The sequence below is a fragment of the Dama dama genome, chromosome 20 (genome assembly GCF_033118175.1).
Source record: "Dama dama isolate Ldn47 chromosome 20, ASM3311817v1, whole genome shotgun sequence".
Classification (NCBI taxonomy): domain Eukaryota; kingdom Metazoa; phylum Chordata; class Mammalia; order Artiodactyla; family Cervidae; genus Dama; species Dama dama.
This window is the reverse complement of record NC_083700.1, coordinates 36,222,030-36,242,911: the sequence shown is the minus strand read 5'-3', so window position 1 is coordinate 36,242,911 and position 20,882 is coordinate 36,222,030. Positions and strand designations below refer to the sequence as shown.

The 20,882-nt window shown below is 40.1% G+C and overlaps 1 protein-coding gene across 2 annotated transcripts in view; it reads right to left on the bottom strand.

Annotated features, from left to right (window-relative positions):
* VAV3 (vav guanine nucleotide exchange factor 3) overlaps positions 1-20,882 on the bottom strand; it is a 414,579-nt gene that overhangs the window by 134,829 nt on the left and 258,868 nt on the right. For both annotated transcript variants that reach the window (XM_061121261.1, XM_061121262.1), the window contains exons 16-18: positions 16,381-16,482; positions 15,972-16,072; positions 3,046-3,071 (exon numbers count right to left, since the gene is read on the bottom strand). In XM_061121261.1, the coding sequence (XP_060977244.1) occupies positions 3,046-3,071; positions 15,972-16,072; positions 16,381-16,482 (229 nt within the window). The remainder of the gene's footprint in view (positions 1-3,045; positions 3,072-15,971; positions 16,073-16,380; positions 16,483-20,882) is intronic.

Here is a 20,882-nt window from a genome sequence, read left to right as displayed (position 1 = left end):
GTTTAAGCTCAGGTAAATGATAAATTTTTTCTACTAAAGTACTGCACTACTACTATATCTTAGGTTTTTCCTCCTGCAAGCCATTGGAAACCAGTGACCCTGAAAGCAAACTTTTCTCCAGGAAAAGCAGGCAGTTGAACAAAACTATGATTTGGTGCATTGAAAAAAAAGAGAACAAGAAAATTTCAGCAACTTAGATCAAGTGCATTTTGAGAGTTTGAGATTTATTACAGTTTAAAAGCACCAAAAAATATTTTATATATTCTAAAAAATTTTGAAATGTTTAGAACACATTTACACAATTTCAAAATGCAAATTTCAATTGTTCTTCTGTCATATCCCATCCAAAATACTCCTCTCCCCAACATATATTCTCAAAACCCTATATTCTCAAATGCATGAGACAGAGCTGGACAAGACCCATCCCAGGAGGAAGAGAGGGGTCCATCAAGTAGCCACCCTAGGAGCTCTCAGTGATCCCCCTCCCCCATGAGACCAGGATAACCAGTCTGCAGGACATTCTCAAACTTCTTTTGATTTACCAAAAAGTGGCAGGTGGAAGGGAGGGGACAACAAACCAACGTAATTTTATTTCTAGCTTCATTATCTATTACCTTGCCTTTCTCTAGAAGAAATATCTGTATTGCCCAAGAACCTCTCTTGTTTCTTTTGGGAGAAACCTAATTCTCTGTTGATTTTAGCAACAATACAAGGAAAGATTCATTTGCTATATGAAACTGGCTTTGGTTCCTCTACTTAAAAGGCAGAAAAACCTACCTTAAGGAATAGATCGGAAGTATATATACACACACTAAATACTGATAGATATGTAATGACAACCTTGCTTTCTGGAGCTAGAAGTTGCTTCTAAAAGTCCACTCCAAAATGGGAATCTGGAAGAACATCCCAGGTTAGGAGGATGGACCCTGTGGCTACTGTAAACTGACCTACCTTAAGAATGAAGTGTAAATTAAACACTCATAATCACGGTTATTGAAAGGGGAAGAGAATAGGGCAAATTGGTCCATGGAGGAAAAAGAAGACTTCCAACAGAGAGGGGGCAGAAATCACAGAGCTTACAAAAGGGCTTCACTGTTTACCTTCGGAAAGACTCCCAGACATCACATAAGCATTTGTGTTAAGAGTGAATACACCTTTCGCAAAGTTGTAGTGGGGAGGTATGGAGTGAAAGATGTTTCTTAACATTCTTTTGCTACAGTTCTTCCTTATGCTAAGCTAAAGTTTCCAAATAGGTTGACCAGTATAAGATTTCACTATAATTATCCATTCAAAGTAGAGATTATTAGCAGAATCACACATTAAATAAAAATTACACTTATTATAATCAAAAGTTAAGCAAGTCACTAAAACACAGATGCTACATTTAAAAAAAATCAATGTGAAAATGAATTCTTTTCATAATAGACTTAATGTGTAATTTTTAAGAGTATTAAATACCTGGAGAGCATTTTTTTGTATCGTTATTTTGTACCAGTGTGAAAATTATTAACCACTTATTATTAGCACACTTTCTTTTCTGTAAATACACCCATTTCTCATTATTTAAATAAAACCAAATGAAATCATCTTCGCTGGGGGAAAAAATAGATGTATCTAGCAGTATAAATGTAAAGTAATATTGAGTTACAGTTCAAAGCTCTACAAGGATATCTGTCTCAATAATCTAATAATAGCGTGAGAGAAGAAAAAGAAGGCTACTTTCTAAGATCTTCACTCGCACTGCTGGAAGAATCCTTACAGTCCTGATGAAAAATCTTACCTGTCAACTAAACACTAAAAAAAGTTTACAATAATTATTTTAGCCCTAGCAGAACTTGCATGACCTATTTTTAAAATATTATTATCCTGTTATGCATTCCTTGAGCTAGATTCCAAAGTCTAAAATACAGCCGATGGATAATACCGAAAGGGTACACGTGAATTTTCTCACATTACATTCTTGGTTCCCAATATGCACAAATTACGTGCTGATGCAAAAAAGTGAAAGCAGTTACCTCTTGTTTGACTTCTCGCTGTACTTTTCATTATTTTTAGCAACTATGTAAATATCAGCCTATTAAAAACATACTAATATTATACCACCCTTAATCAGATATAATTGTATATGCTAAAATAATTTGATAAAGAATGTACTTGTCTTTATTCTGAAATTCTCAGATTACTGTATTTCAGGTTCATATTACTAATCACAGACCTTTTACATTTTAGTTTTCTTTGTTATGATTTTTGGGGGAGGTCAGGTAAGAAATATATTACTTTTGGTTGAAGGCCAAGGCATTAGTTGCCTATAATCTGCCACATTTTTCATTCTTTTCTATTTTCTTAAAAGTGCTTTATTCTGAGAGGTGACAGGGATCTCATACTTCTAAGCCATCAAATCTCAGAATCTGTTAAACCAAAGGAAATGTTATCAGATTCTGATTTGATCAAGAAGACATGATACAAATCATGATTTTGCTCAGGTGGAAAACTGGCAGAAACATACACGCACATCCTTAGAAGAATGCTAGAACTTCTTAGTACTAGTGAATGTCAGACAGTCACATTGTTTTATCCTAGGATGAGGGCCACCTTTTCTCCTGTCCCAGCAGGATCAAAAAGATTTATTCCAAGGGAATGCCTTCAGATGCATTAAGTTTTATAAGCCTCAGAGTTTGTGGAATTCTGTAGCTGGAAACCAGGGAAAGGCATCTCCACCAGATTAGTGCTACGACATTGCTACAGTATTTATTTGAAATTTAGCTGAATAAATTAAGTACCTAAGATTCTGAAATGTGCATCTTACCCACATTCTTAGATGAAATATTCACATTTTTCCTCTACCTAAGATCTTCAGATGGTATCTGAAAACTCCTCTTATTTAACCTGCGCATTTCACTCAAAAGCACTTGATCAGTCACTGTAGCTCTGTTTCTATCCATTTTAAAAGGTACATTTAACATTTTAGGGGTTTGAGCCTGCTTAAGTTAGCAAACAATCTGAAATGCAAAAGTTACATAAGAAAAATGTAAACTTTAATCTTACCTCCGACGGTTTGAGCGTCCCTTGTTCTGAAACAAAGGTAAAAATTGGCATTGTCAGTGAAGTTGTTTTGTTTAGTTAGCAACCTTAGCTTGTTCTCTGCAGCGTGGTAGAACACTACTGCTTTGTTTTCCTAATGATACCTGTTAATATATTTCCAAGGTCCCTCAGGCTGGGCTAGTAATTGTTTTGCAACCAGGTTCTCTTGCCTTATTGGCTGTCAGGGAAGTGACTCATAGTACTAAATGACTTCTAGGTTAAGCTTAACTTTTTCAATTGTTTATTAAGCAATTTCAACCCAACCACATTAAGCTCCTTGAAACAGGGACTTGCACCAAGTTTATGTACATAAGAGAAAGCTAGATGGGAGCCTTTCTTTCAACATACCCAGTTTTAAGAATCTAAACACAACATGGTACAAACATATTACAATTGCCTGTATTACAACTACTATAATAATTGCAAATTTAACACATACAATTTGCATATGAATTTTGCATTAAGTGGCTGTTTCTTTTAGTTTTATTTGCGGGGAGGGACACAGATTGATTTAAAGACGGAAATTAAAAATGGACAAGATTCAATCCCAATGCTAATTTTCTTTTCATCCCAATTTACCTGTTTAGAAATAGAAATGGCAAACTCCATTACATTTCAGTTCCTGAAAATAACTAACAGTTAGGAAGGGCCCTGAGATATGCAAGAGAGTAACTTGGCAGAGGGCAAAGGGTATCTCTGAGAGGAAAGACATATTGCACGTGGAAAAGCTGGTGGGGAATATTTTTGTTTCCTTCCTCCATATCCAGGAGTACTTATGCATATTGTAATTTCTCCAGACTGCAGAAAAACATCTCATCATTTTGAGCCTATGCTATATTTTTGCCAACCAAAATGATGCTCTGAAGAAGGATCTGAGAAGAGAAGACACTGATGAGAACATCAGGAGAGAAAGGGTAGTTCTCAAAGAGGGCTCTGTAGACTAAATGAACCTCTGAGAGAGGTTCCAAGAAGCCTCAGAACCAGAGGTCAAGGGGAAAAGTACCAGAACACCTGAGTAACTGTCAGACTGCTTTACACGGGAAGACGGCCTGGGGCATGGAACAGGTTTGGGGCCTGTCTGCTTTTTAAAGGACTACACCTGATCAATGGAGCAAAAAGTCACCTTTCCGCAGAAAAGCAAAGCCTGCATTTCTTTTTTTTTTTTTCTTTTTTTTATAGCCTGCATTTCTTTTTCAGTGTCAACCCTGTCATCCTAACTTTCCCACATAACTGCTATGAAGGCATCTTTGCCAGGTCTGAAGTTGGCCTTTACAAAGGACCGAAAGCTATTTCCCTTCTCCTCCCTGCTAGAAATAGGCAAAGTTTCAGAAGAAAGATTGTCTAAGGGAAGTTGTGTAGGGAGAGGGTCTATGAAAGTGCCATTTGGCTGGACACTGTGCCCAAACTGAGAACCCAGGTTAGGTGAACTCAGGTTCCTAACAGACAAGTTGTGATACCTGTTACACTGGTTTAACCAGAAAGACCCATAAGCCAGAAAAGCCCTACACTACTTTCTTCTTCTTCTGTGAGTCAGAGAAAGAGCCTGAACTGGAAATCACAGACAGCAAGAAGCACCAAACAGGAGGAGAGTTTAAATTTTCCATCCAAGCCGGCTGAGCAAAGCTTTGATATTTCCAGATGACCTCTCAATGGGAAAATCCCCTATCTTTCAGGGTCAGAGTTTAAAAACGAGAGCGCATATTAATTTTAATTCAGAAATATTTTTTTTTCTGACACTGCACAGAATGGCTGTTATGTCCTGGTGATGCTGATCTGTTCCAATATGTTTAAATATATTTTATTTTTAGCATAAAACCTAGGGTAGCGCACATGGCAGTAGTTGGCACATCACGTTCCAGCAGTGATCTGGGTTTCCTCAGGGAGAGAAAACGGCTGTATCTAAGGTGATGATCTAGCTATGCATATACCTGCACATCTTTACCTAGAAAACAGATCCAGGGAACAGAAGCTCCTCATTTACAGGCCCTTCCTGTCTTGGTTCAAGCCAGCCAGCTGCAGGCATGAGTGAGCACTGGACACAAAACACAAAGCAGGGAAGGTCCAGGCAAGGTATGAACGGGACCGGTCAATAAGGAAGACACGCGGCTTGGCTGACCACCACACCCAACGCTCCCTCCTTAATTCTCCTGCCGCCTACTGTCTCCTGCTTTCCTGCTTTGCATCTCATCAAGCTTTCCTCCTAGTTATTGAATGTACCTGCTCTTCACAAAGGCTCCTCTGTGTAACGCAGATTAGAAAATGGACAAGGGGCTTCGTGCTGGATACAATTCTAGCTCTGAGGGCCTGAGTCCTTAATGGGGGCTTATGCTTTCCTTGCCCCCACGCCCTGTCCTCCTGGCCATCACAGCACCTCCACCCTCCCCACTGCCATCCAGAAAAGAGGCTCATTTCTTCCACGGACTTGGCATAGAGCAGTTCACACTGTGATCTGCTCATGCTGGGCAGAGCACATAAATAGTGGCTCTTAAAAGTCTGAGGTTTTATTTAGTCATATTTCATGGCAGGGTTCTGTAAATATTCTGAGGAGAGGGCAAAAGCCAAAGGACTAGAAATAACTCTTAGAATCTGTTCTGAGTTCAGAAATTCTTAACCAGGCTCCTTTATTTATACTTTTGTACTTGTTCCAATGGTCGTGCCATCAGACTGATTGGCCCCTTTACAAACATGATCTAAATTCTGATAACCGTATCAAAGCAGCAGCTATAATTTTTACAAAAATAACAGTGACGAGGGAACAGAAAACCCAACTGCAACACACTGTTTCATACATGTTTAAAGTAAAAGTCAATTCTGGACGGGAAAATAGAATAACAACCTCTTCTGATGATGTATTCTATGGAAAAGTTGCTCTGATTTTGAAATCTACAACACCATCCTTCATTTCCTCTTGATAAGTACCCAAAGCTACTTTGGCGGGCACTCGGAGCTCTAAAACCTTCTCTGCGCATCACAGTTCCACATCAGGACGAGGATAATGAGAGCTGATGACTATCAAATTTATTTGGCTGAATTCTGACCAAATAGAAAGGTGGGCGGTTGAGATATGACAAAAGATCTCTCTTTTACTGTCTCTTTTTCTTCTGGAAATTTCCTTAGAATGGTCATTCAATTCTTCTAGTTTCCAAAAGTTTTTAATCCTCAACTTGCCCTTACCCTGCAGCCGATTTCTCGGGCTCCTATTGATCAAACTATAAAATGTTCTTACCCTTTCAAGACCTTTCTAGATGGTGACTCACAGGCCCTCAAGGGGTTTATACCTTGCGTTCTTTCATCATGTCCCAACTGGCTTAATATAATTCAGAGAAGTGCTGTTACTGAGGTGCTTGGAGCCTGAGCAGAACTCCATCTTCAACGGCAGCACAGTGCACGCATTTGTGTAAGACAAATGATTTTCACTGAGACTTTAGACTCATATCATTCATTTGTTTAAACATACACTTCAGTCCTATTATATTTGTTTTCCAATACAAGTGGCTCTCAATGCATGCATTATTACACAACTAGCTTTGTCTCTTGTCTGAAGTTCTATTTCTTAAGACTAAACAAATTGCTGCCCAGTAAGATCATTTGTCTCAAAAGGGATCACAGGAAAGTAATTACCAGGAGAGCCTTTGAAGGTTCTTCATCATCATGGCTAATATTCTATTTTTATGAAACATTAAAACTGAAAGGCAGTAGGACTGATCAAATTTTGGAGGAAGTTGCACAAACCCTATTTTCACCACTCAGATCTATAGCAATATTCTGAAAAAACAAAAACATAACTAATACTTGGAAAGAGGCTTTGATTTCAAGTCTTTTCAGGAGCTCTAACAAGGATCCAACCATATGAGTTTTCAGTTCACCCTAACAATTATTAATGTAAGATTGGTGGTGGTGGTTTAGTCGCTAAGTCAGGTCTGACTCTTACAACCTCACGGACTGTAGCCTGTCAGGCTCCTCTGTCCATGGAATTTCCCAGGCAAGAATACCAGAATGGGTTGCGATTTCTATTATTAAATTGACCCAAATAATTAAATGGAAGGAATAATAACTACTCTAGAATATAAAATTGTCTCGGTAAGTTAAAAAAGATAACTAATTTATATAAAAGACTTTAAATAATGTTAAATAGAACCAAAGTCATTTTTTGATTATGAAATCAATGATTAAACTTCAGTTTATGTAAAAGTCATGTGATAAAATGCCTACTGGTAGAAGGATAAAATAAAATTATATTCTAAAAGTTTATCTCTTATGATAAAACACTGCGATGTGCTGTGCTATGCTTAGTCGCTCAGTTGTGCCCAACTCTTTGTGACCCCATGGACTGTAGCCCACCAGGCTCCTCTGTCCGTGGGGATTCTCTAGGCAAGAATACTAGAGTGGGTTGCCATGTCCTCTTCCAGGGGATCTTCACAACCCAGGGATCGAACCGAGGTCTGCCACATCACAGGCAGATTCTTTACCATCTGAACCACCAGGGATGCCCAAGAATACTGGAGTGGGTAGCTTACCCCTTTTCTCCAGGGGATTTTCCTGACCCAGGAAACAAACTGGGGTCTCCTGCACTGCAGCAGATTCTTTACCAGCTGAGTTAGCAGGGAAGCCCATATACTGCAATACTATTTATAAAAGACCTATTTCAGATGGCAATTTGGGGTGTAGGTTCTAGGTAGCAATCTTGCACGTTTAAGCCATGATGACACCAAGGCTACTTTCAGGAGTGGCTGCAGCAGCAGCAGCAACCTGGCCTAGATAAAAGAGTGATTAAACAGATAAGCAAATGGGGACCTGTTTCAGTTAAATATTAGAGCAGCTGAGGCTTGCACTCCCCCTAAAGGAAAAGACAAATTAAACCAAAGTCATCTGCTCCAGCAATATTTGCCTTTCAATGTTACTTTCTTGTTTAAAACAAGAGAATGTAAAGCAAGCTATGTTGATCAACATCAAGATAAGAAGGGGACAGAGGAGTTTAGTCATATATTGCAACAAGGAAAAAAACAAAAATGCCCCCAAAGGTTGCAGTCTAGGGCTAGACCTCCATGGTAGCATACTGTGAGAAAGAAACGCCACTCTAGAATTACATCAGTTTTGCAGTGACTTGTTGAGAAAGTCTCACATAATGGAGTTCATACCTATTCATTATTAAGGTAGGAAAGTTTTGGCAGCACACCTCAGAATCCATGTACATGTTGATCACTGAGGTTGCCATGGTGAATGTGAAGAAGTCAACTCAAGTTCAGCAAAAAAGAGATTAGAACTGCCTTCTCTTTATATCTATACAAATCCTCAAATGTTAAGACATAAACTAATCACCCAACCTTCAAATTTGTTTCCAAGTTTTAGTTTGTCTTAGAAAAAAAAATAAACTTAAAAGACCCTTTTGAGCACTTGAAATGTACTTGAGTTATTAATCTATCATAGTCAAATATTAATATGAATGAATTACTTTTAGAAATGAACTGCATTTTTGCCAACTAATTATTATTTTGAGGATGAATGAAGGCTAGACAAATTCAAGGGATATAGAGCATAAAATATAAAAGGTTTCTGAACCCAGGGAAGACAACATCCAAAGAAGACATAAATTTCCACAAAAAAAGAAGCGTCTAAGAGCTATTTCAAATGCTTAATGGTTAGTATCTTCACCACATCCAACACTATCAAGGATTGTAGTTGGGATGAAATATTCCTATTTAGGAAGAAGGGGTTACAACTTGATGATCAACACCTTGACTTTGGACTGGATATTAAGGATAGATAGAAAAGATGAGAAACACATTCCCTATGGTAAAGGAGCATATACTCTACTAAAGGAAATAAAAAGTGGCAGAGGGAATTCTCTGAGAGTCCAGTGGTTAGGACACCACACATTTACTGCTGAGGGTCTGGGAACTAAGATCCCATAAGCCACATGATGTGGTAAAAATAAAATAAAATAAAATGCTACAAACTTCCATTAAAAAATAAAGGCTGACTAGAGGATGGGTACTGTCTAGTCAAGGCTATGGTTTTTCCAGTGGTCATGTATGGATGTGAGCTGGACTGTGAAGAAAGCTGAGGGCCAAAGAATTGATGCTTTTGAACTGTGGTGTTGGAGAAGACTCTGGAGAGTCCCTTGGACTGCAAGGAGATCCAACCAGTCCATTCTGAAGGAGATCAGTCCTGGGTGTTCATTGGAAGGACTGATGTTGAAGCTGAAACTCCAATACTTTGGCCACCTCATGTGAAGAGTTGACTCATTGGAAAAGACCCTGATGCTTGGAGGGATTGGGGGCAGGAGGAGAAGGGGATGACAGAGGATGAGATGGCTGGATGGCATCACCAACTCGATGGACATGAGTTTGAGTAAACTCCGGGAGTTTGTGATGGACAGGGAGGCCTGGTGTGCTGCAATTCATGGGGTTGCAAAGAGTCAGACATGACTGAGCAACTGAACTGAACTCATTGTGAAAAACTCTTAAAAACTGAAATTAAAATTAAAGAGGTCAGAGACAGTAGTGCTCACCAAAAAGTCCATGGGTTCCACTACTTATCCAGCTTCCCTTGTAATCAAGTTGAGGCCATGTGACTGGTTTTAACCAATGGACTTCTGATGCTAAAAAACAGAATTGCTCACTTCCAGTTCAAAGGTCTTAAGAGAAGCAAGCCCAGGAGTTACATGTTGAATTCACAGTCATAAGATGGAACTAGCTTGGATCCCTAAGCCATTACTTATAAGGCCAGAACCCATAATAAATACTACGTGTGTGAAAAACAAACTTTTATGTGTTAAAACCATTGGGATTTGGGGTTTTCTAGTTACCATGATACAGCCTAACCTTGGCAAAGACATAAAACTGACACACAAACTAATTACAGAACAATTTTTTTTTTAAGGTAAGAGAACAATTTAAAGCAGACTACTATTAGATGGCAGGCAAGAGATTGAGGGCAGGAGGAGAAGGGGATGACAGAGGATGAGATGGTTGAATGGCATCACTGACTCAATGGACATGGGTTTGGGTGGACTCTGGGAGTTAGTGATGGACAGGGAGGCCTGGCGTGCTGCGATTCATGGGTTACAAAGAGTCGGACATGACTGAGTGACTGAACTGAACTATTAGATGGGCAGAGTAAGGTTAAAAGATTGGCAAAGAGATTGGAGAGGAAGTATTAATAAAAGAGAGTAATCTTGGAACTGTAGGAAGAAAATGGAGCATATTTCAGAGAGAGGAAACACTAAGAGCCAAGCAAAAATTCTAAAAAATGGGACCAAATGGAACAGGAAGTAGATTCCTCCAGCAATAGAGATATTTTTGCCACTAGGTGTCCCATGAGCCAGGTCATTTTCTTGCTACTTATTAACATAACCCAAGTGTCCCTTGTCAAAGGCTGAGTGATCAATGCTCAGGGTGTGAAGTTTAACTTGAATAAATACTATAAAGGAATGCAAAAGTCTACTCAGTTTTCCATCTTTCATACTTAGAGTACCAGCCAGGGATTCAGATCAGGTTTTTATTCCACTTCTCCCACAATCACTCAAGCTCCAGTCTCTCCAAGGGTAGAACCAGGAATTGTCCAATCCCCCACAGCCTCCTACTTCTGCTTCCAAGACCACAGTGATTTTCAGGGCCCAGAAATCTTGATGTACTATAGTTCTACTCATTATTCTATCTATCTGTTGGTCTGCCCACATACTCATCTATTCATCATGGCCTCCTAGAGGTCAGAACATCAATTCAGCATGGTTCTTACCAGCGAGAGGCTCACTGTCTAATTAAATTTTGAACATTATTCTGTGAGTAATAGAAGATATACTGAGAAAATGATGGATACATCAGCCTTGATTTTAATAAAGATAATGTTGCAAAGTGTATAGAGAAAGGAAAACTAAGCAGGGAGGAGATTTTTGTAGTTAATCTATAGCAATACCATATACACAGATTCTTGACAGACTTAGGAAGAGAACTAACAAGAATAGGTAAGTGAACGAAGATGAGAGAGGCTGTTAAGCCAAGGCTGACCCCCAGGTTTGGGTGACTGTATGAGTGGTGGATCTTTAAGACAAAAAATACGAGGAAGTTAGCGGTGATGACTACTGAGGTTGGTTTTAGATATCGGAAACTGGAGGTCGCTGTAGGATACCTGGGAAGGGATACATTAGAAGATGAAGATTTGGAATTCAAAGCTCAGGAAAGAGGCCTTAAGTGGAAATGGAGCCTTATCTACCTGGGTTGCAGATTATGGGTAATGCCAGAAAAATGAATCAGATACACAAAGGATGACCTGAGGGGATGTGAAGGAGAATGATTAACAGCGACAGATGATATAGAAGAATCAAGTTGAATAAGGCCAGCAATGCGATGACCAGTGGAAATGACAATTGCAAGGTGGAAGACTCTTTAGCCTTCATTTACGCCCTGGTTCCAAATAGGAAAAGGAGTACGTCAAGGCTGTATATTGTCACCCTGCTTATTTAACTTATATGCAGAGTACATCATGAGAAACGCTGGGCTGGAAGAAGCACAGGCTGGAATCAAGACTGCTGGGAGAAATAATAACCTCAGATATGCAGATGACACCATCCTTATGGCAGAAAGTGAAGAGGAACTAGAGAGTCTCTTGATGAAAGTGAAAGAGGAGAGTGAAAAAGTTGGCTTAAAGCTCAACATTCAGAAAACTAAGATCATGGCATCTGGTCCCATCACTGCATGGGAAATAGATGGGGAAACAGTGGAAACAGTGGCTGACTTTATTTTTGGGGGCTCCAAAATCACTGCAGATGGTGATTGCAGCCATGAAATTAAAAGACGCTTACTCCTTAGAAGGAAAGTTATGACCAACCTAGATAGCATATTAAAAAGCAAAGACATTACTTTGCCAACAAAGGTCCGTCTAGACAAGGCTATGGTTTTTCCAGTGGTCATGTATGGATGTGAGAGTTGGACTATAAAGAAAGCTGAGTGCCGAAGAATTGATGCTTTTGAACTGTGGTGTTGGAGAAGACTCTGGAGAGTCCCTTGGACTGCAAGGAGATCCAACCAGTCCATCCTAAGGGAGATCAGTCCTGGGTGTTCATTGGAAGGACTGATGCTGAAGCTGAAACTCCAATACTTTGGCCACCTCATGAGAAGAGTTGACTCATTGGAAAAAACCTTGATGCTGGGAGGGATTGGGGGCAGGAGGAGAAGGGGATGACAGAGGATGAGATGGCTGGATGTCATCACCGACTGGATAGACATGAGTTTGAGTAAACTCTGGAAGTTGGTGATGGACAGGGAGGCCTGGCGTGCTGTGATTCATGGGGTCGCAAAGAGTCAAAACGACTGAGCGATTGAACTGAACTGAACTGAGGCCCTGGTTCGTTTCGTACAACTTGTAACTCTTTTCCAACTGACCACTCCCTTAGCTATAAACATGTCCAGTGTTGAATGAAAGGCTCCACTTCTTGAAACTGTCTTCCAATCCAACTATATCCAACTTGTTTACAACAAGTTAGCCATTCCTACTAGCCATGCCTTTCTGAACCACAAGTGGATTCTTGAGTAACACTGAACCACGTAGAATCTCTTTTTGTCTCCTGAAGAGAATATGGACTATTAACCAATGAAGCCATAAAGCTCTATAAAACTGGGGGGTCATCTCAAGTCACCTATGATTTATTTTACAGAGAGACTTGGAATCTTTAAGTTTGCTTTAAATCAATACTATTCACTTGCTTTAAATTTGGTTGTTGGGATGATTTCTCCCAGTCAAGTTCTCTCCTCCATACAAAAGCCCCATTCAAGTAAACCATGTCTCCAGCCTCTGATATATCTCGTCCTGCCTCCTGCCCTTCTCCCATACACCCATTTTTCTCCAATCACATCGCTCATGGAAAATTAATTGTACTCATGGAAAATTAATTGCAAGTAATTAGTCCTGGCTGTCAAAACAAAGAACTGTTCAAAAACTTAAACCAATATTGGGAACTGGGATTCTCTGCAGACTAGGAAACAGCCCATAAAGTCTAGTTTGCCCGTGTCCTCAAAATACCACCTATTTTACTGCACACAGAGCTGCCAAGCTCAAACTTACAATCTACCCATGACTACTGCCTACACCACAACAGGAAGGAAGGGGTGAGGCTGAGGAAAGGATGTCAGGAGACTTCCAACTTTCAGAGGGTATCTATTTGGCAGTGAGGAAGAAAAGGCTGCTAATAGAGCTAGAATGGAAATTCCTCTTCGCTCTGAGAACAGATCCCTTTATTTCTAAGGACTACCCAGCAAATCCTAATCTGAAGTCAAAGAAAGGGAAGACTCCTCCATACCACTAATTAACTGACTGTGGGCATTCAATACCATCAGTCTCTTAAAAATCTTGGACAGGAAAGGACAGAAAGAGGAGGGAAAAAGAATGAGGACATGATGTGAAAAACAGAAGGATAATGGAGGGCCATTTAAGGATGCAGACAAAGAATCAAGAGAGCATAGGACTTAAGCTCAAAACTCAAAGAAGTGGTATTTCCTGGTGGTCCAGTGGTTAAGAATCCACCATTCAATGCAGAGGTATGCATTCCTTTCCAAAAAATAGCTTATCATAACACCTTGGATGAAAATACTGAGTTTTCATTGTGTCCCGGCACTTTGCTATGCATCATTATTTCATAGGACCCTCACAATAATCCTCTAATTTCATTTTTACAGATGAATAAATGAGATGTTTACATACTTTCCCCAAGTTCATGCAGCTAGTTAAGAGCTAAGCCGGATTTTTAATCATCTCTGCTTGACTCACAACCACTTTCCTACACTATTCCCTTTAGACTCCAAGAACCTTGCCAACTATGGGATCACTTTCTACTCCTCACAGACTGAAACTCAGAAGACAGGGCTATGGGACTGACAAAAATCCACTCACCTACTGTGAGCAAATAACATGCTAATTGTCCTCAAAGGGGATAAAGGACAGAACACATAAAGATGAAACCACAGAAATATTAAGTGATAAATTGCATCAGGTAGGCAATTAAATAGTAATAATGTGCTGGTGTGCTGTGTGCACTGTACTCGGTCGTGTCTGAGTCTCTGCGACCCCATGGACTGTAGCCCACCAGGTGCCTCTGTCCATGGAATTTTCCAGGCAAGAATACTGGAGTGGGTCACCATTTCCTCTCCAGGGGATCTTTCTGACCCAGGGATTGAACCCCTGTCTCCCGTGCATCTCCTGCATGGCAGGCAGATTCTTTAAAGGACAGGACAGATAAAGATGGACCCACACACAAATATAAGTCATAAATTGCATCAGGTAGGCAATTAAAGGGTTTCCCTGGTAGCTCAGCTGGTAAAGAATCTGCCTGCCATGCAGGAGACCCTGGTTCAATTTCTGGGTCAGGAAGATCCCCTGGAGAAAGGATAGGCTAAACCACTCCAGTATTCTAGGACTTCCCTGGTGGCTCAGATGGTAAATAATATGCTTGCAATGTGGGAGACCTGGGTTCAGTCCCTGGCTTGGGAAAATCCCCTGGAGGAGGGCATGGCAACACACCCAGCATTCTTGCCTGGAGAATCCCCATGGACAGAGGAGCTTGGCGGCCTACAGACCATGGGGTCTCATAAAGTTGGACACAACTGAGCAACTAAGGACAGCACAGGCAATTAAACAATAATAAACGTACATACTATTTCTATTTTATACCTTTGTAAACTGTTTCTGACCTTCAGAAACATTAGCAGGTGCTAATCTTATCTCCTTTACCTACAGACCTTGAGCCAACTAACTGCATAAGCACAATGACTCCCATTAGCAACCGGGCACTGCTCTTCTGAGGATGGAGTCAGTCCAAGCAGGCAGAGCAGGCAGAGTGCAGGTGCTCAACTAATGCCAGGCTCTTTCTCCAAGCACTGCCCAAGCCTGGCATCGAGAGTGGCTCGAGGAGCCCTGCAAATACGTCTACGGAAGGACCCGAATGAGAGGAATGCACCGTGATCTCCGTCTTCTAATAGGATTCACAAGTTTCGTACGACTGCCTATTTTTCTGAACTTGGCTCTGAAATGAGCTATTATTCTGTTTCACTCTTCTTCACATTATCCAAAATAATTCAATGTCCACCTTTCCCTTTGGGAAAATCAAAGGTTGACACAGCTACCTTTTGAACTCAAGCTGTTAAAGATCCCTTTCTTCTGTTCAAAAAGTTTTACTGATTTTGAAAGGTCTTAGTGATAAAACACAGAGAAACTCAGGGGAAAAGGACAAAGAGAAAGAAGAAGAAAGAGAAAGAATAAAGAGGCCAGAAAAGAAAGAGAAGGAAAAGAGCCCAAGAGGGGCAGAGAGAGGCAAAAGGCTACTGAATGCATAATTGCCAACAGCCTTAGAAACTGGCTCAGGTTACAATCATGGAGCATTATTTTTAAAAACCAAGGGGAAAACATTTACACAAAATCCAAAGGATATACATTCTTTGTTAAAGGCTGGAAAATGACAATGTATTCAATTCATTAATTCATGAATTAGTCTGTGCGATGTTTACTCCTGGCAGCGTTAGCCTTTTAGAGATGAATATTTAAGAGAAAAGGGGAGAAATTAAAAAACCAAAGACAGAAAAAGAACCATTTTTTCCTGTTTTGTTTTCTACTTGTGTGATGCAGCTATATTTGTATAGTGTTGGCGAGATTTAGGGGAAGGGGGTGAATGAAACGGGTGGTAGGGAACCTCCCGAGTCCCTCTTGAAGCCCTCTGTCTCCCAGCTAGGTATAAAAGTCACAAGAATTTCAAACCATTTTATAATTGTGCTCATAAACAATAGTTTCAAAAGCTGATATGTTATAATAAACACATATTTAGAGTAAATTAGGCCTTAATTATGTTGAGCAAGTTTTATGTTCTCATTAAAACCCGAATCACAACAATAAACATGACTTACCAGCGGAATTAACTCTGCTGCAATTGTCTACTCTTCCCAAACATTCTTTGTGTGCTCTGGCACCACACTTAACACATAAATAACCTTGAAAAAATGTTCCCCTGCAAGGGAAAATCAGACAGTGATAGGTTAAAAGGTGCAAAATTCTGCCTCTAGGAAACCATTAGCGCCAGGAAGCAGAACAAGAGAACACAGCACTATGCAGAGTCCCCTTAAAGCCAATGGAGAGAACATTCCTGGGTTCTGAAGGAAAGGTCCAGGCACAAGGCCAAGGAATGATCTGATGGATCCAAACTGGTAAGGCAATATACCCATTAGAAAACGTTCTGCCTGGGACCCTAGGAAAGCCGAAACATTTGGCAGTTACACCAGCTCCTTTAAACTGAAAACCAAGACCACGCCAACTGACCTCAGGAGCATCTGGCAGACTCTGCAGGATGTGACCCGGTTGAAGGTGTGCATCTTGAACTCATGGAAGTTGGAGTCTGCGTAGTCTGGCCTTATGTTGGATCTAGACAAAAGGAAAAAGGTAGCATCCTCAAGAAAGCTTCACAACACAGCAGCAGTCTAAGTTCATCAATTTTACACTGGGTAGAGAAGTGATTCAGGCAAATAGGCTATTAAACACACAATGTTTTCTAAGCCAAATGCTTTGCATTGAAATGCATTAATGCGGATGGGGAACACATGTAAATCCATGGCTGATTTATGTCAATGTATGGCAAAAACCACTACAATATTGTAAAGTAATTAGCCTCCAACTAATAAAAATAAATGGAAAAAAAATAAAAAATAAAATGCATTAATGCTTTGCATTAAAATATGCACCAAAATCCGACTGTGTGAGAACCAGCAATATATAAAGACTGAAGCAACCGAATCCAGCTCAGAATTGCATGTTCCCAGGGAACTTTACAGACTGGCCAGGTAGGTCAACCTGCCAGGAAAAACACAAAGCCTGAGGGATATTCATGCTGTGTGATGATTTCTTTTTTCTCTAGCCACATCACCAAAACAGAAACTAGCTGCAAGGGGCGGGAGGGAGGGGAAAGGGGTACTGCATTTCCACAGGGTTCCTGTCAAAGTAGGTATATGGATTATGTAACGATCTATAAAAGCGAATACAAATTTCCCAAAAGAATTGAAACAAAGCATCAGTCTGATCATTAAAAATGTCCTCCTTAAAAACAACCCAGTTTTCTGGCAATCTAAATAAAAGGTAAACAAAATTACTTTATCATTTATATTTTCTTTATATTATACACATATGCAAAAAAAAAATACTAAGCATACTGCAAAATGACATTCACTGTGCATTTACTCTGTGCTAATACTGTGGTAAAACACAATGTGCTCATTACACCTCACTTAACCTTCACACCAATCCTAACTGTGAGGCACTAATCAATTCACTAGTTTACAAACAGGGAAATAGAGGCTTGGGTGTGTGTATCCTAAGTCGCTTCAGTCGTGTGTGACACTGCGACTCCACGGACTGTAGCCTGCCAAGCTCCTCTGCCCATAGGATTCTCCAGGTAAGAATACTGGAGTGGGCTGCCTTGCCCTCCTCCAGGGAATCTTTCCAACCCAAGGACTGAACTCATGTCTTTTATGTCTCCTGCATGGGCAAGCAGGTTCTTTACCACTAGCACCACATGGGAAGCCCCGTCAAAAGTTTACATTAAAGGACAAGGCCGAGCTGGGAACTCCAACCCAGGTCTGTGCACTGAGCCACCAAAGTTGTAGTGCAAGGAGGAATTCAACAGTATTCACCTTCATATAATTAGACTTTTGTGTTAATAAGTATATGGGAAACTGTTAAGTTTAGTCATTTCCAGAGGGCTTTTTACGTTATTCTTAATTTGTCCATGTTACCAAAGAAAGCAGAAAAATTATGAAAGGATAAATTAAAAATGAATACAGATAGAGGGACACCTAGAAAGCTAAGATGAGGCTCTCTGAGATGTTACAAGTGATCCGCGAGACTGTAGGAAAAGTTTGAGATGAGCCAGGATTTCCCCTTTTTATAGCACACAGCGACTCTCAAGCACACACAGCCTTGGCATAATGAAGCATAACGCAGGCGGGCAACCAGGCATCAATCTCTGAGGTACCAGGAGAAGCCTTACGAAAAAACATTCACAAAGGCAATTGGAGTAGCAGGCAGTGATGCAGAAGTGTCAGCAAGGTCAGCCTTGCAATCCATCTGCTGAATATAACCGTGCTAAAAATGAAATCAAATATTAGCGCCATCTGGGATTTCTCTGCTCTGTGCTTCTGGCGACCTCACTTTTTAGGAAAATGCTCCAGTGCGTGCTGAAAAGGACGGCCATTTCCATGGAGGCATTTTTGTGTTGCTGATTAAAAATTACAGACTGTTTCTTCAGGAAGGGAAAAGTTGAAGAAAAGATAATGATCTAGAAACAAAACTTCTTTTCACATTGTTAAAAACATTTGATTCTTAAGTCCATACAGCCAGGCATGGATATGAGCATGGAAACCCATTTCCTCAGCCAGGAAGGCCCATTGTTCATCTCTCTCTGAGCATCAAGGTGACACAGTGAGAGAACTGTCAAACAGCAACTTCATTCTGGCAAACTTGAAGAATTCATCAGCCTGGAGTTTCAGAATACAAGTAGGTCTCCTTCAGGAAAAAACTCAAGTAAATAGATACAAAATAGGTTAAGAATTTAATTAATTTTAGAAGTCTACCTAGAACATCTTTCTCTTAGGGTCAGCCCAAGTTATGTGTGTGTGCTGTGTGTGTGTGTTTACCATTTGTATTTAACATTTTCACCAACTAACTAGGAATAAGCTGACATTTCAGAAGACAAAAGCTGAGTGCAAGATTACATTGAAAGATTAAAAAGAAAAATCTTACATAAAGAAAAAAAATGGAAAATATTGTTGACAGTAGTTGCCATAAGTTAAGTGAGACTTGAAGATGTAGGGTAGAATGGTAGAAAGGAACAGCTGGAAATTTGGGGCTAGTTTTTAACTTAACTGCATATTATTTTAAAAATTTTAAATCAAACACTAAAGAATAAAAGTTAACTCTATGACCCTGCTACTGAGGCACTATAGAATATAAAAGCATGGTTTAAAGCAGGATTCTGAAATCAGACCACCTGGGCTTACATCCTAACATGCAAATCACTAACAGGGTGACCTTGGGCAAGTTAATAAGTACAAAACAGGAATACTAATAAAATCAAACTCAGAAAGGAAGGTAACTTACGCAAAGTGCTTAGGACATTGCCTAGCCCAGAGTTAGTGTTCAATAAGTCTTGGCTGTAATTTATAAATTGCTGATTCTAATTTCACATAATAATGAAGTGATCAGGATAATGCTTTTATGAGTGGTAAAGAGTCCCTTGGTAGTCTTGGGACTGAATCTCTAGAGGGTCCCCATTCTCCTAGGAATTTCACTGCAGGAAGGTTGTTGTATGTTCAGTGTCCTTGGGACCAGGAATCCATATGTAATGATCTAAGCACATTAAGAAATAGGGTTACTCAGGGAAGGATATATATGCAAAAAGTCCAGGGAATTAGATGAAGTCATATCAATCACCAACTAAAGATAAGAGAGATGTCAATACACATGGGGATGCAGAAACCAAAGACAGTAAGTTGGCTGAATGGGAAGAGCTGGAAAGGCAGGCTGAAGCAGAAGAGGATAAAGAAGCATCAGGTTTATAGATTTGATAACACAAGGACAGAAACAATCAAAAGTAGAATTTATTACACACCTCTAATGCACCAGGCACATTAACTGACTCTTCATATATTTTTTCACATTTACTTCCCATAATAAACCTATAAGGTAGAGTGATTCATTCACTTCAGACTTATTAAGCACCTACATGTAGACAGCCCCTGAAGCAGGAACAGAAAGAAGAGTCCTTGAGCTGGAGACCAGTGGGTGAAAAGAAGGGGATGTAGGAGGTGAGTAAGAGTGGCTGGCAGGGCCAAGGAAAGAGTTGATGTCTTCAACAAGGACTGACATCACATTTTCACTAAGTCACTTCAGCCGTGTCTGACTCTTTGTGACCTTATGAACTGTAGCTCGCCAGGCTCCTCTGTCCATGGGGATTCTTCAGGCAAGAATACTACAGTGGGTTGCCATTTCCTTCTCCAGACATCACATTTAGTTGACCCCTCAAAATCTCTATGACTACTATGTAGAGAATTCCTTGCAGTGCAGCAAAAGTGGATAGAGCAAGACCAAGTATGGGGGTGAGCTGACTGCAGATGAGAACTGGACCTGTTATAGGTCAGCTCACTTGCCTGGTCATACAGCTATAGAAAAAGGATTCCATTTAAGTAACCTGCTTTGATATACTACAGTTTACTTATGAGAACTTGGGTGGAATCTTACAGATCCCATTTCTTTTGCTTCATTTAGGGCCCATTATTAATACAAGTAGGCTACCCTTGTTTAATCAGTCAATAAATATTTATAAAGCAAGGCATACTGATGCTCTTGGGGCTTCTATAACCTTTCTTGATCTTCTCTGTCATCTTGTCCTCTGGCTCCATGTGGGAGCCAAGTTGAGGACCATACACCTTGCCTAGCCTGGGCAATCCTCCCCATCCTGCAGATCTGCATTTCAACCACTCCTCAGGCATCTCAAAATGCAGCACGTACAAAACTCAACCCCTCACCTTTCCTAACATACCTGATTCTTTAAAAAAAAAAAAATACAAAGCCTTGTGTGGAGGGCTGATCTTTAATAGATAACAGCAATTGAGCTGTTAAGTATGAAATCCTGATGCAACACATCTGATTCTAATCAAATTCTGATTTCAATCTATTACCACTCACTCCTTCTAGGAGAGAAACTCAAAGAGGCATGATGAATTTTTCCCTTTCCCTGACATTCTCTACATATTCATTTTCTCTTAACCTCT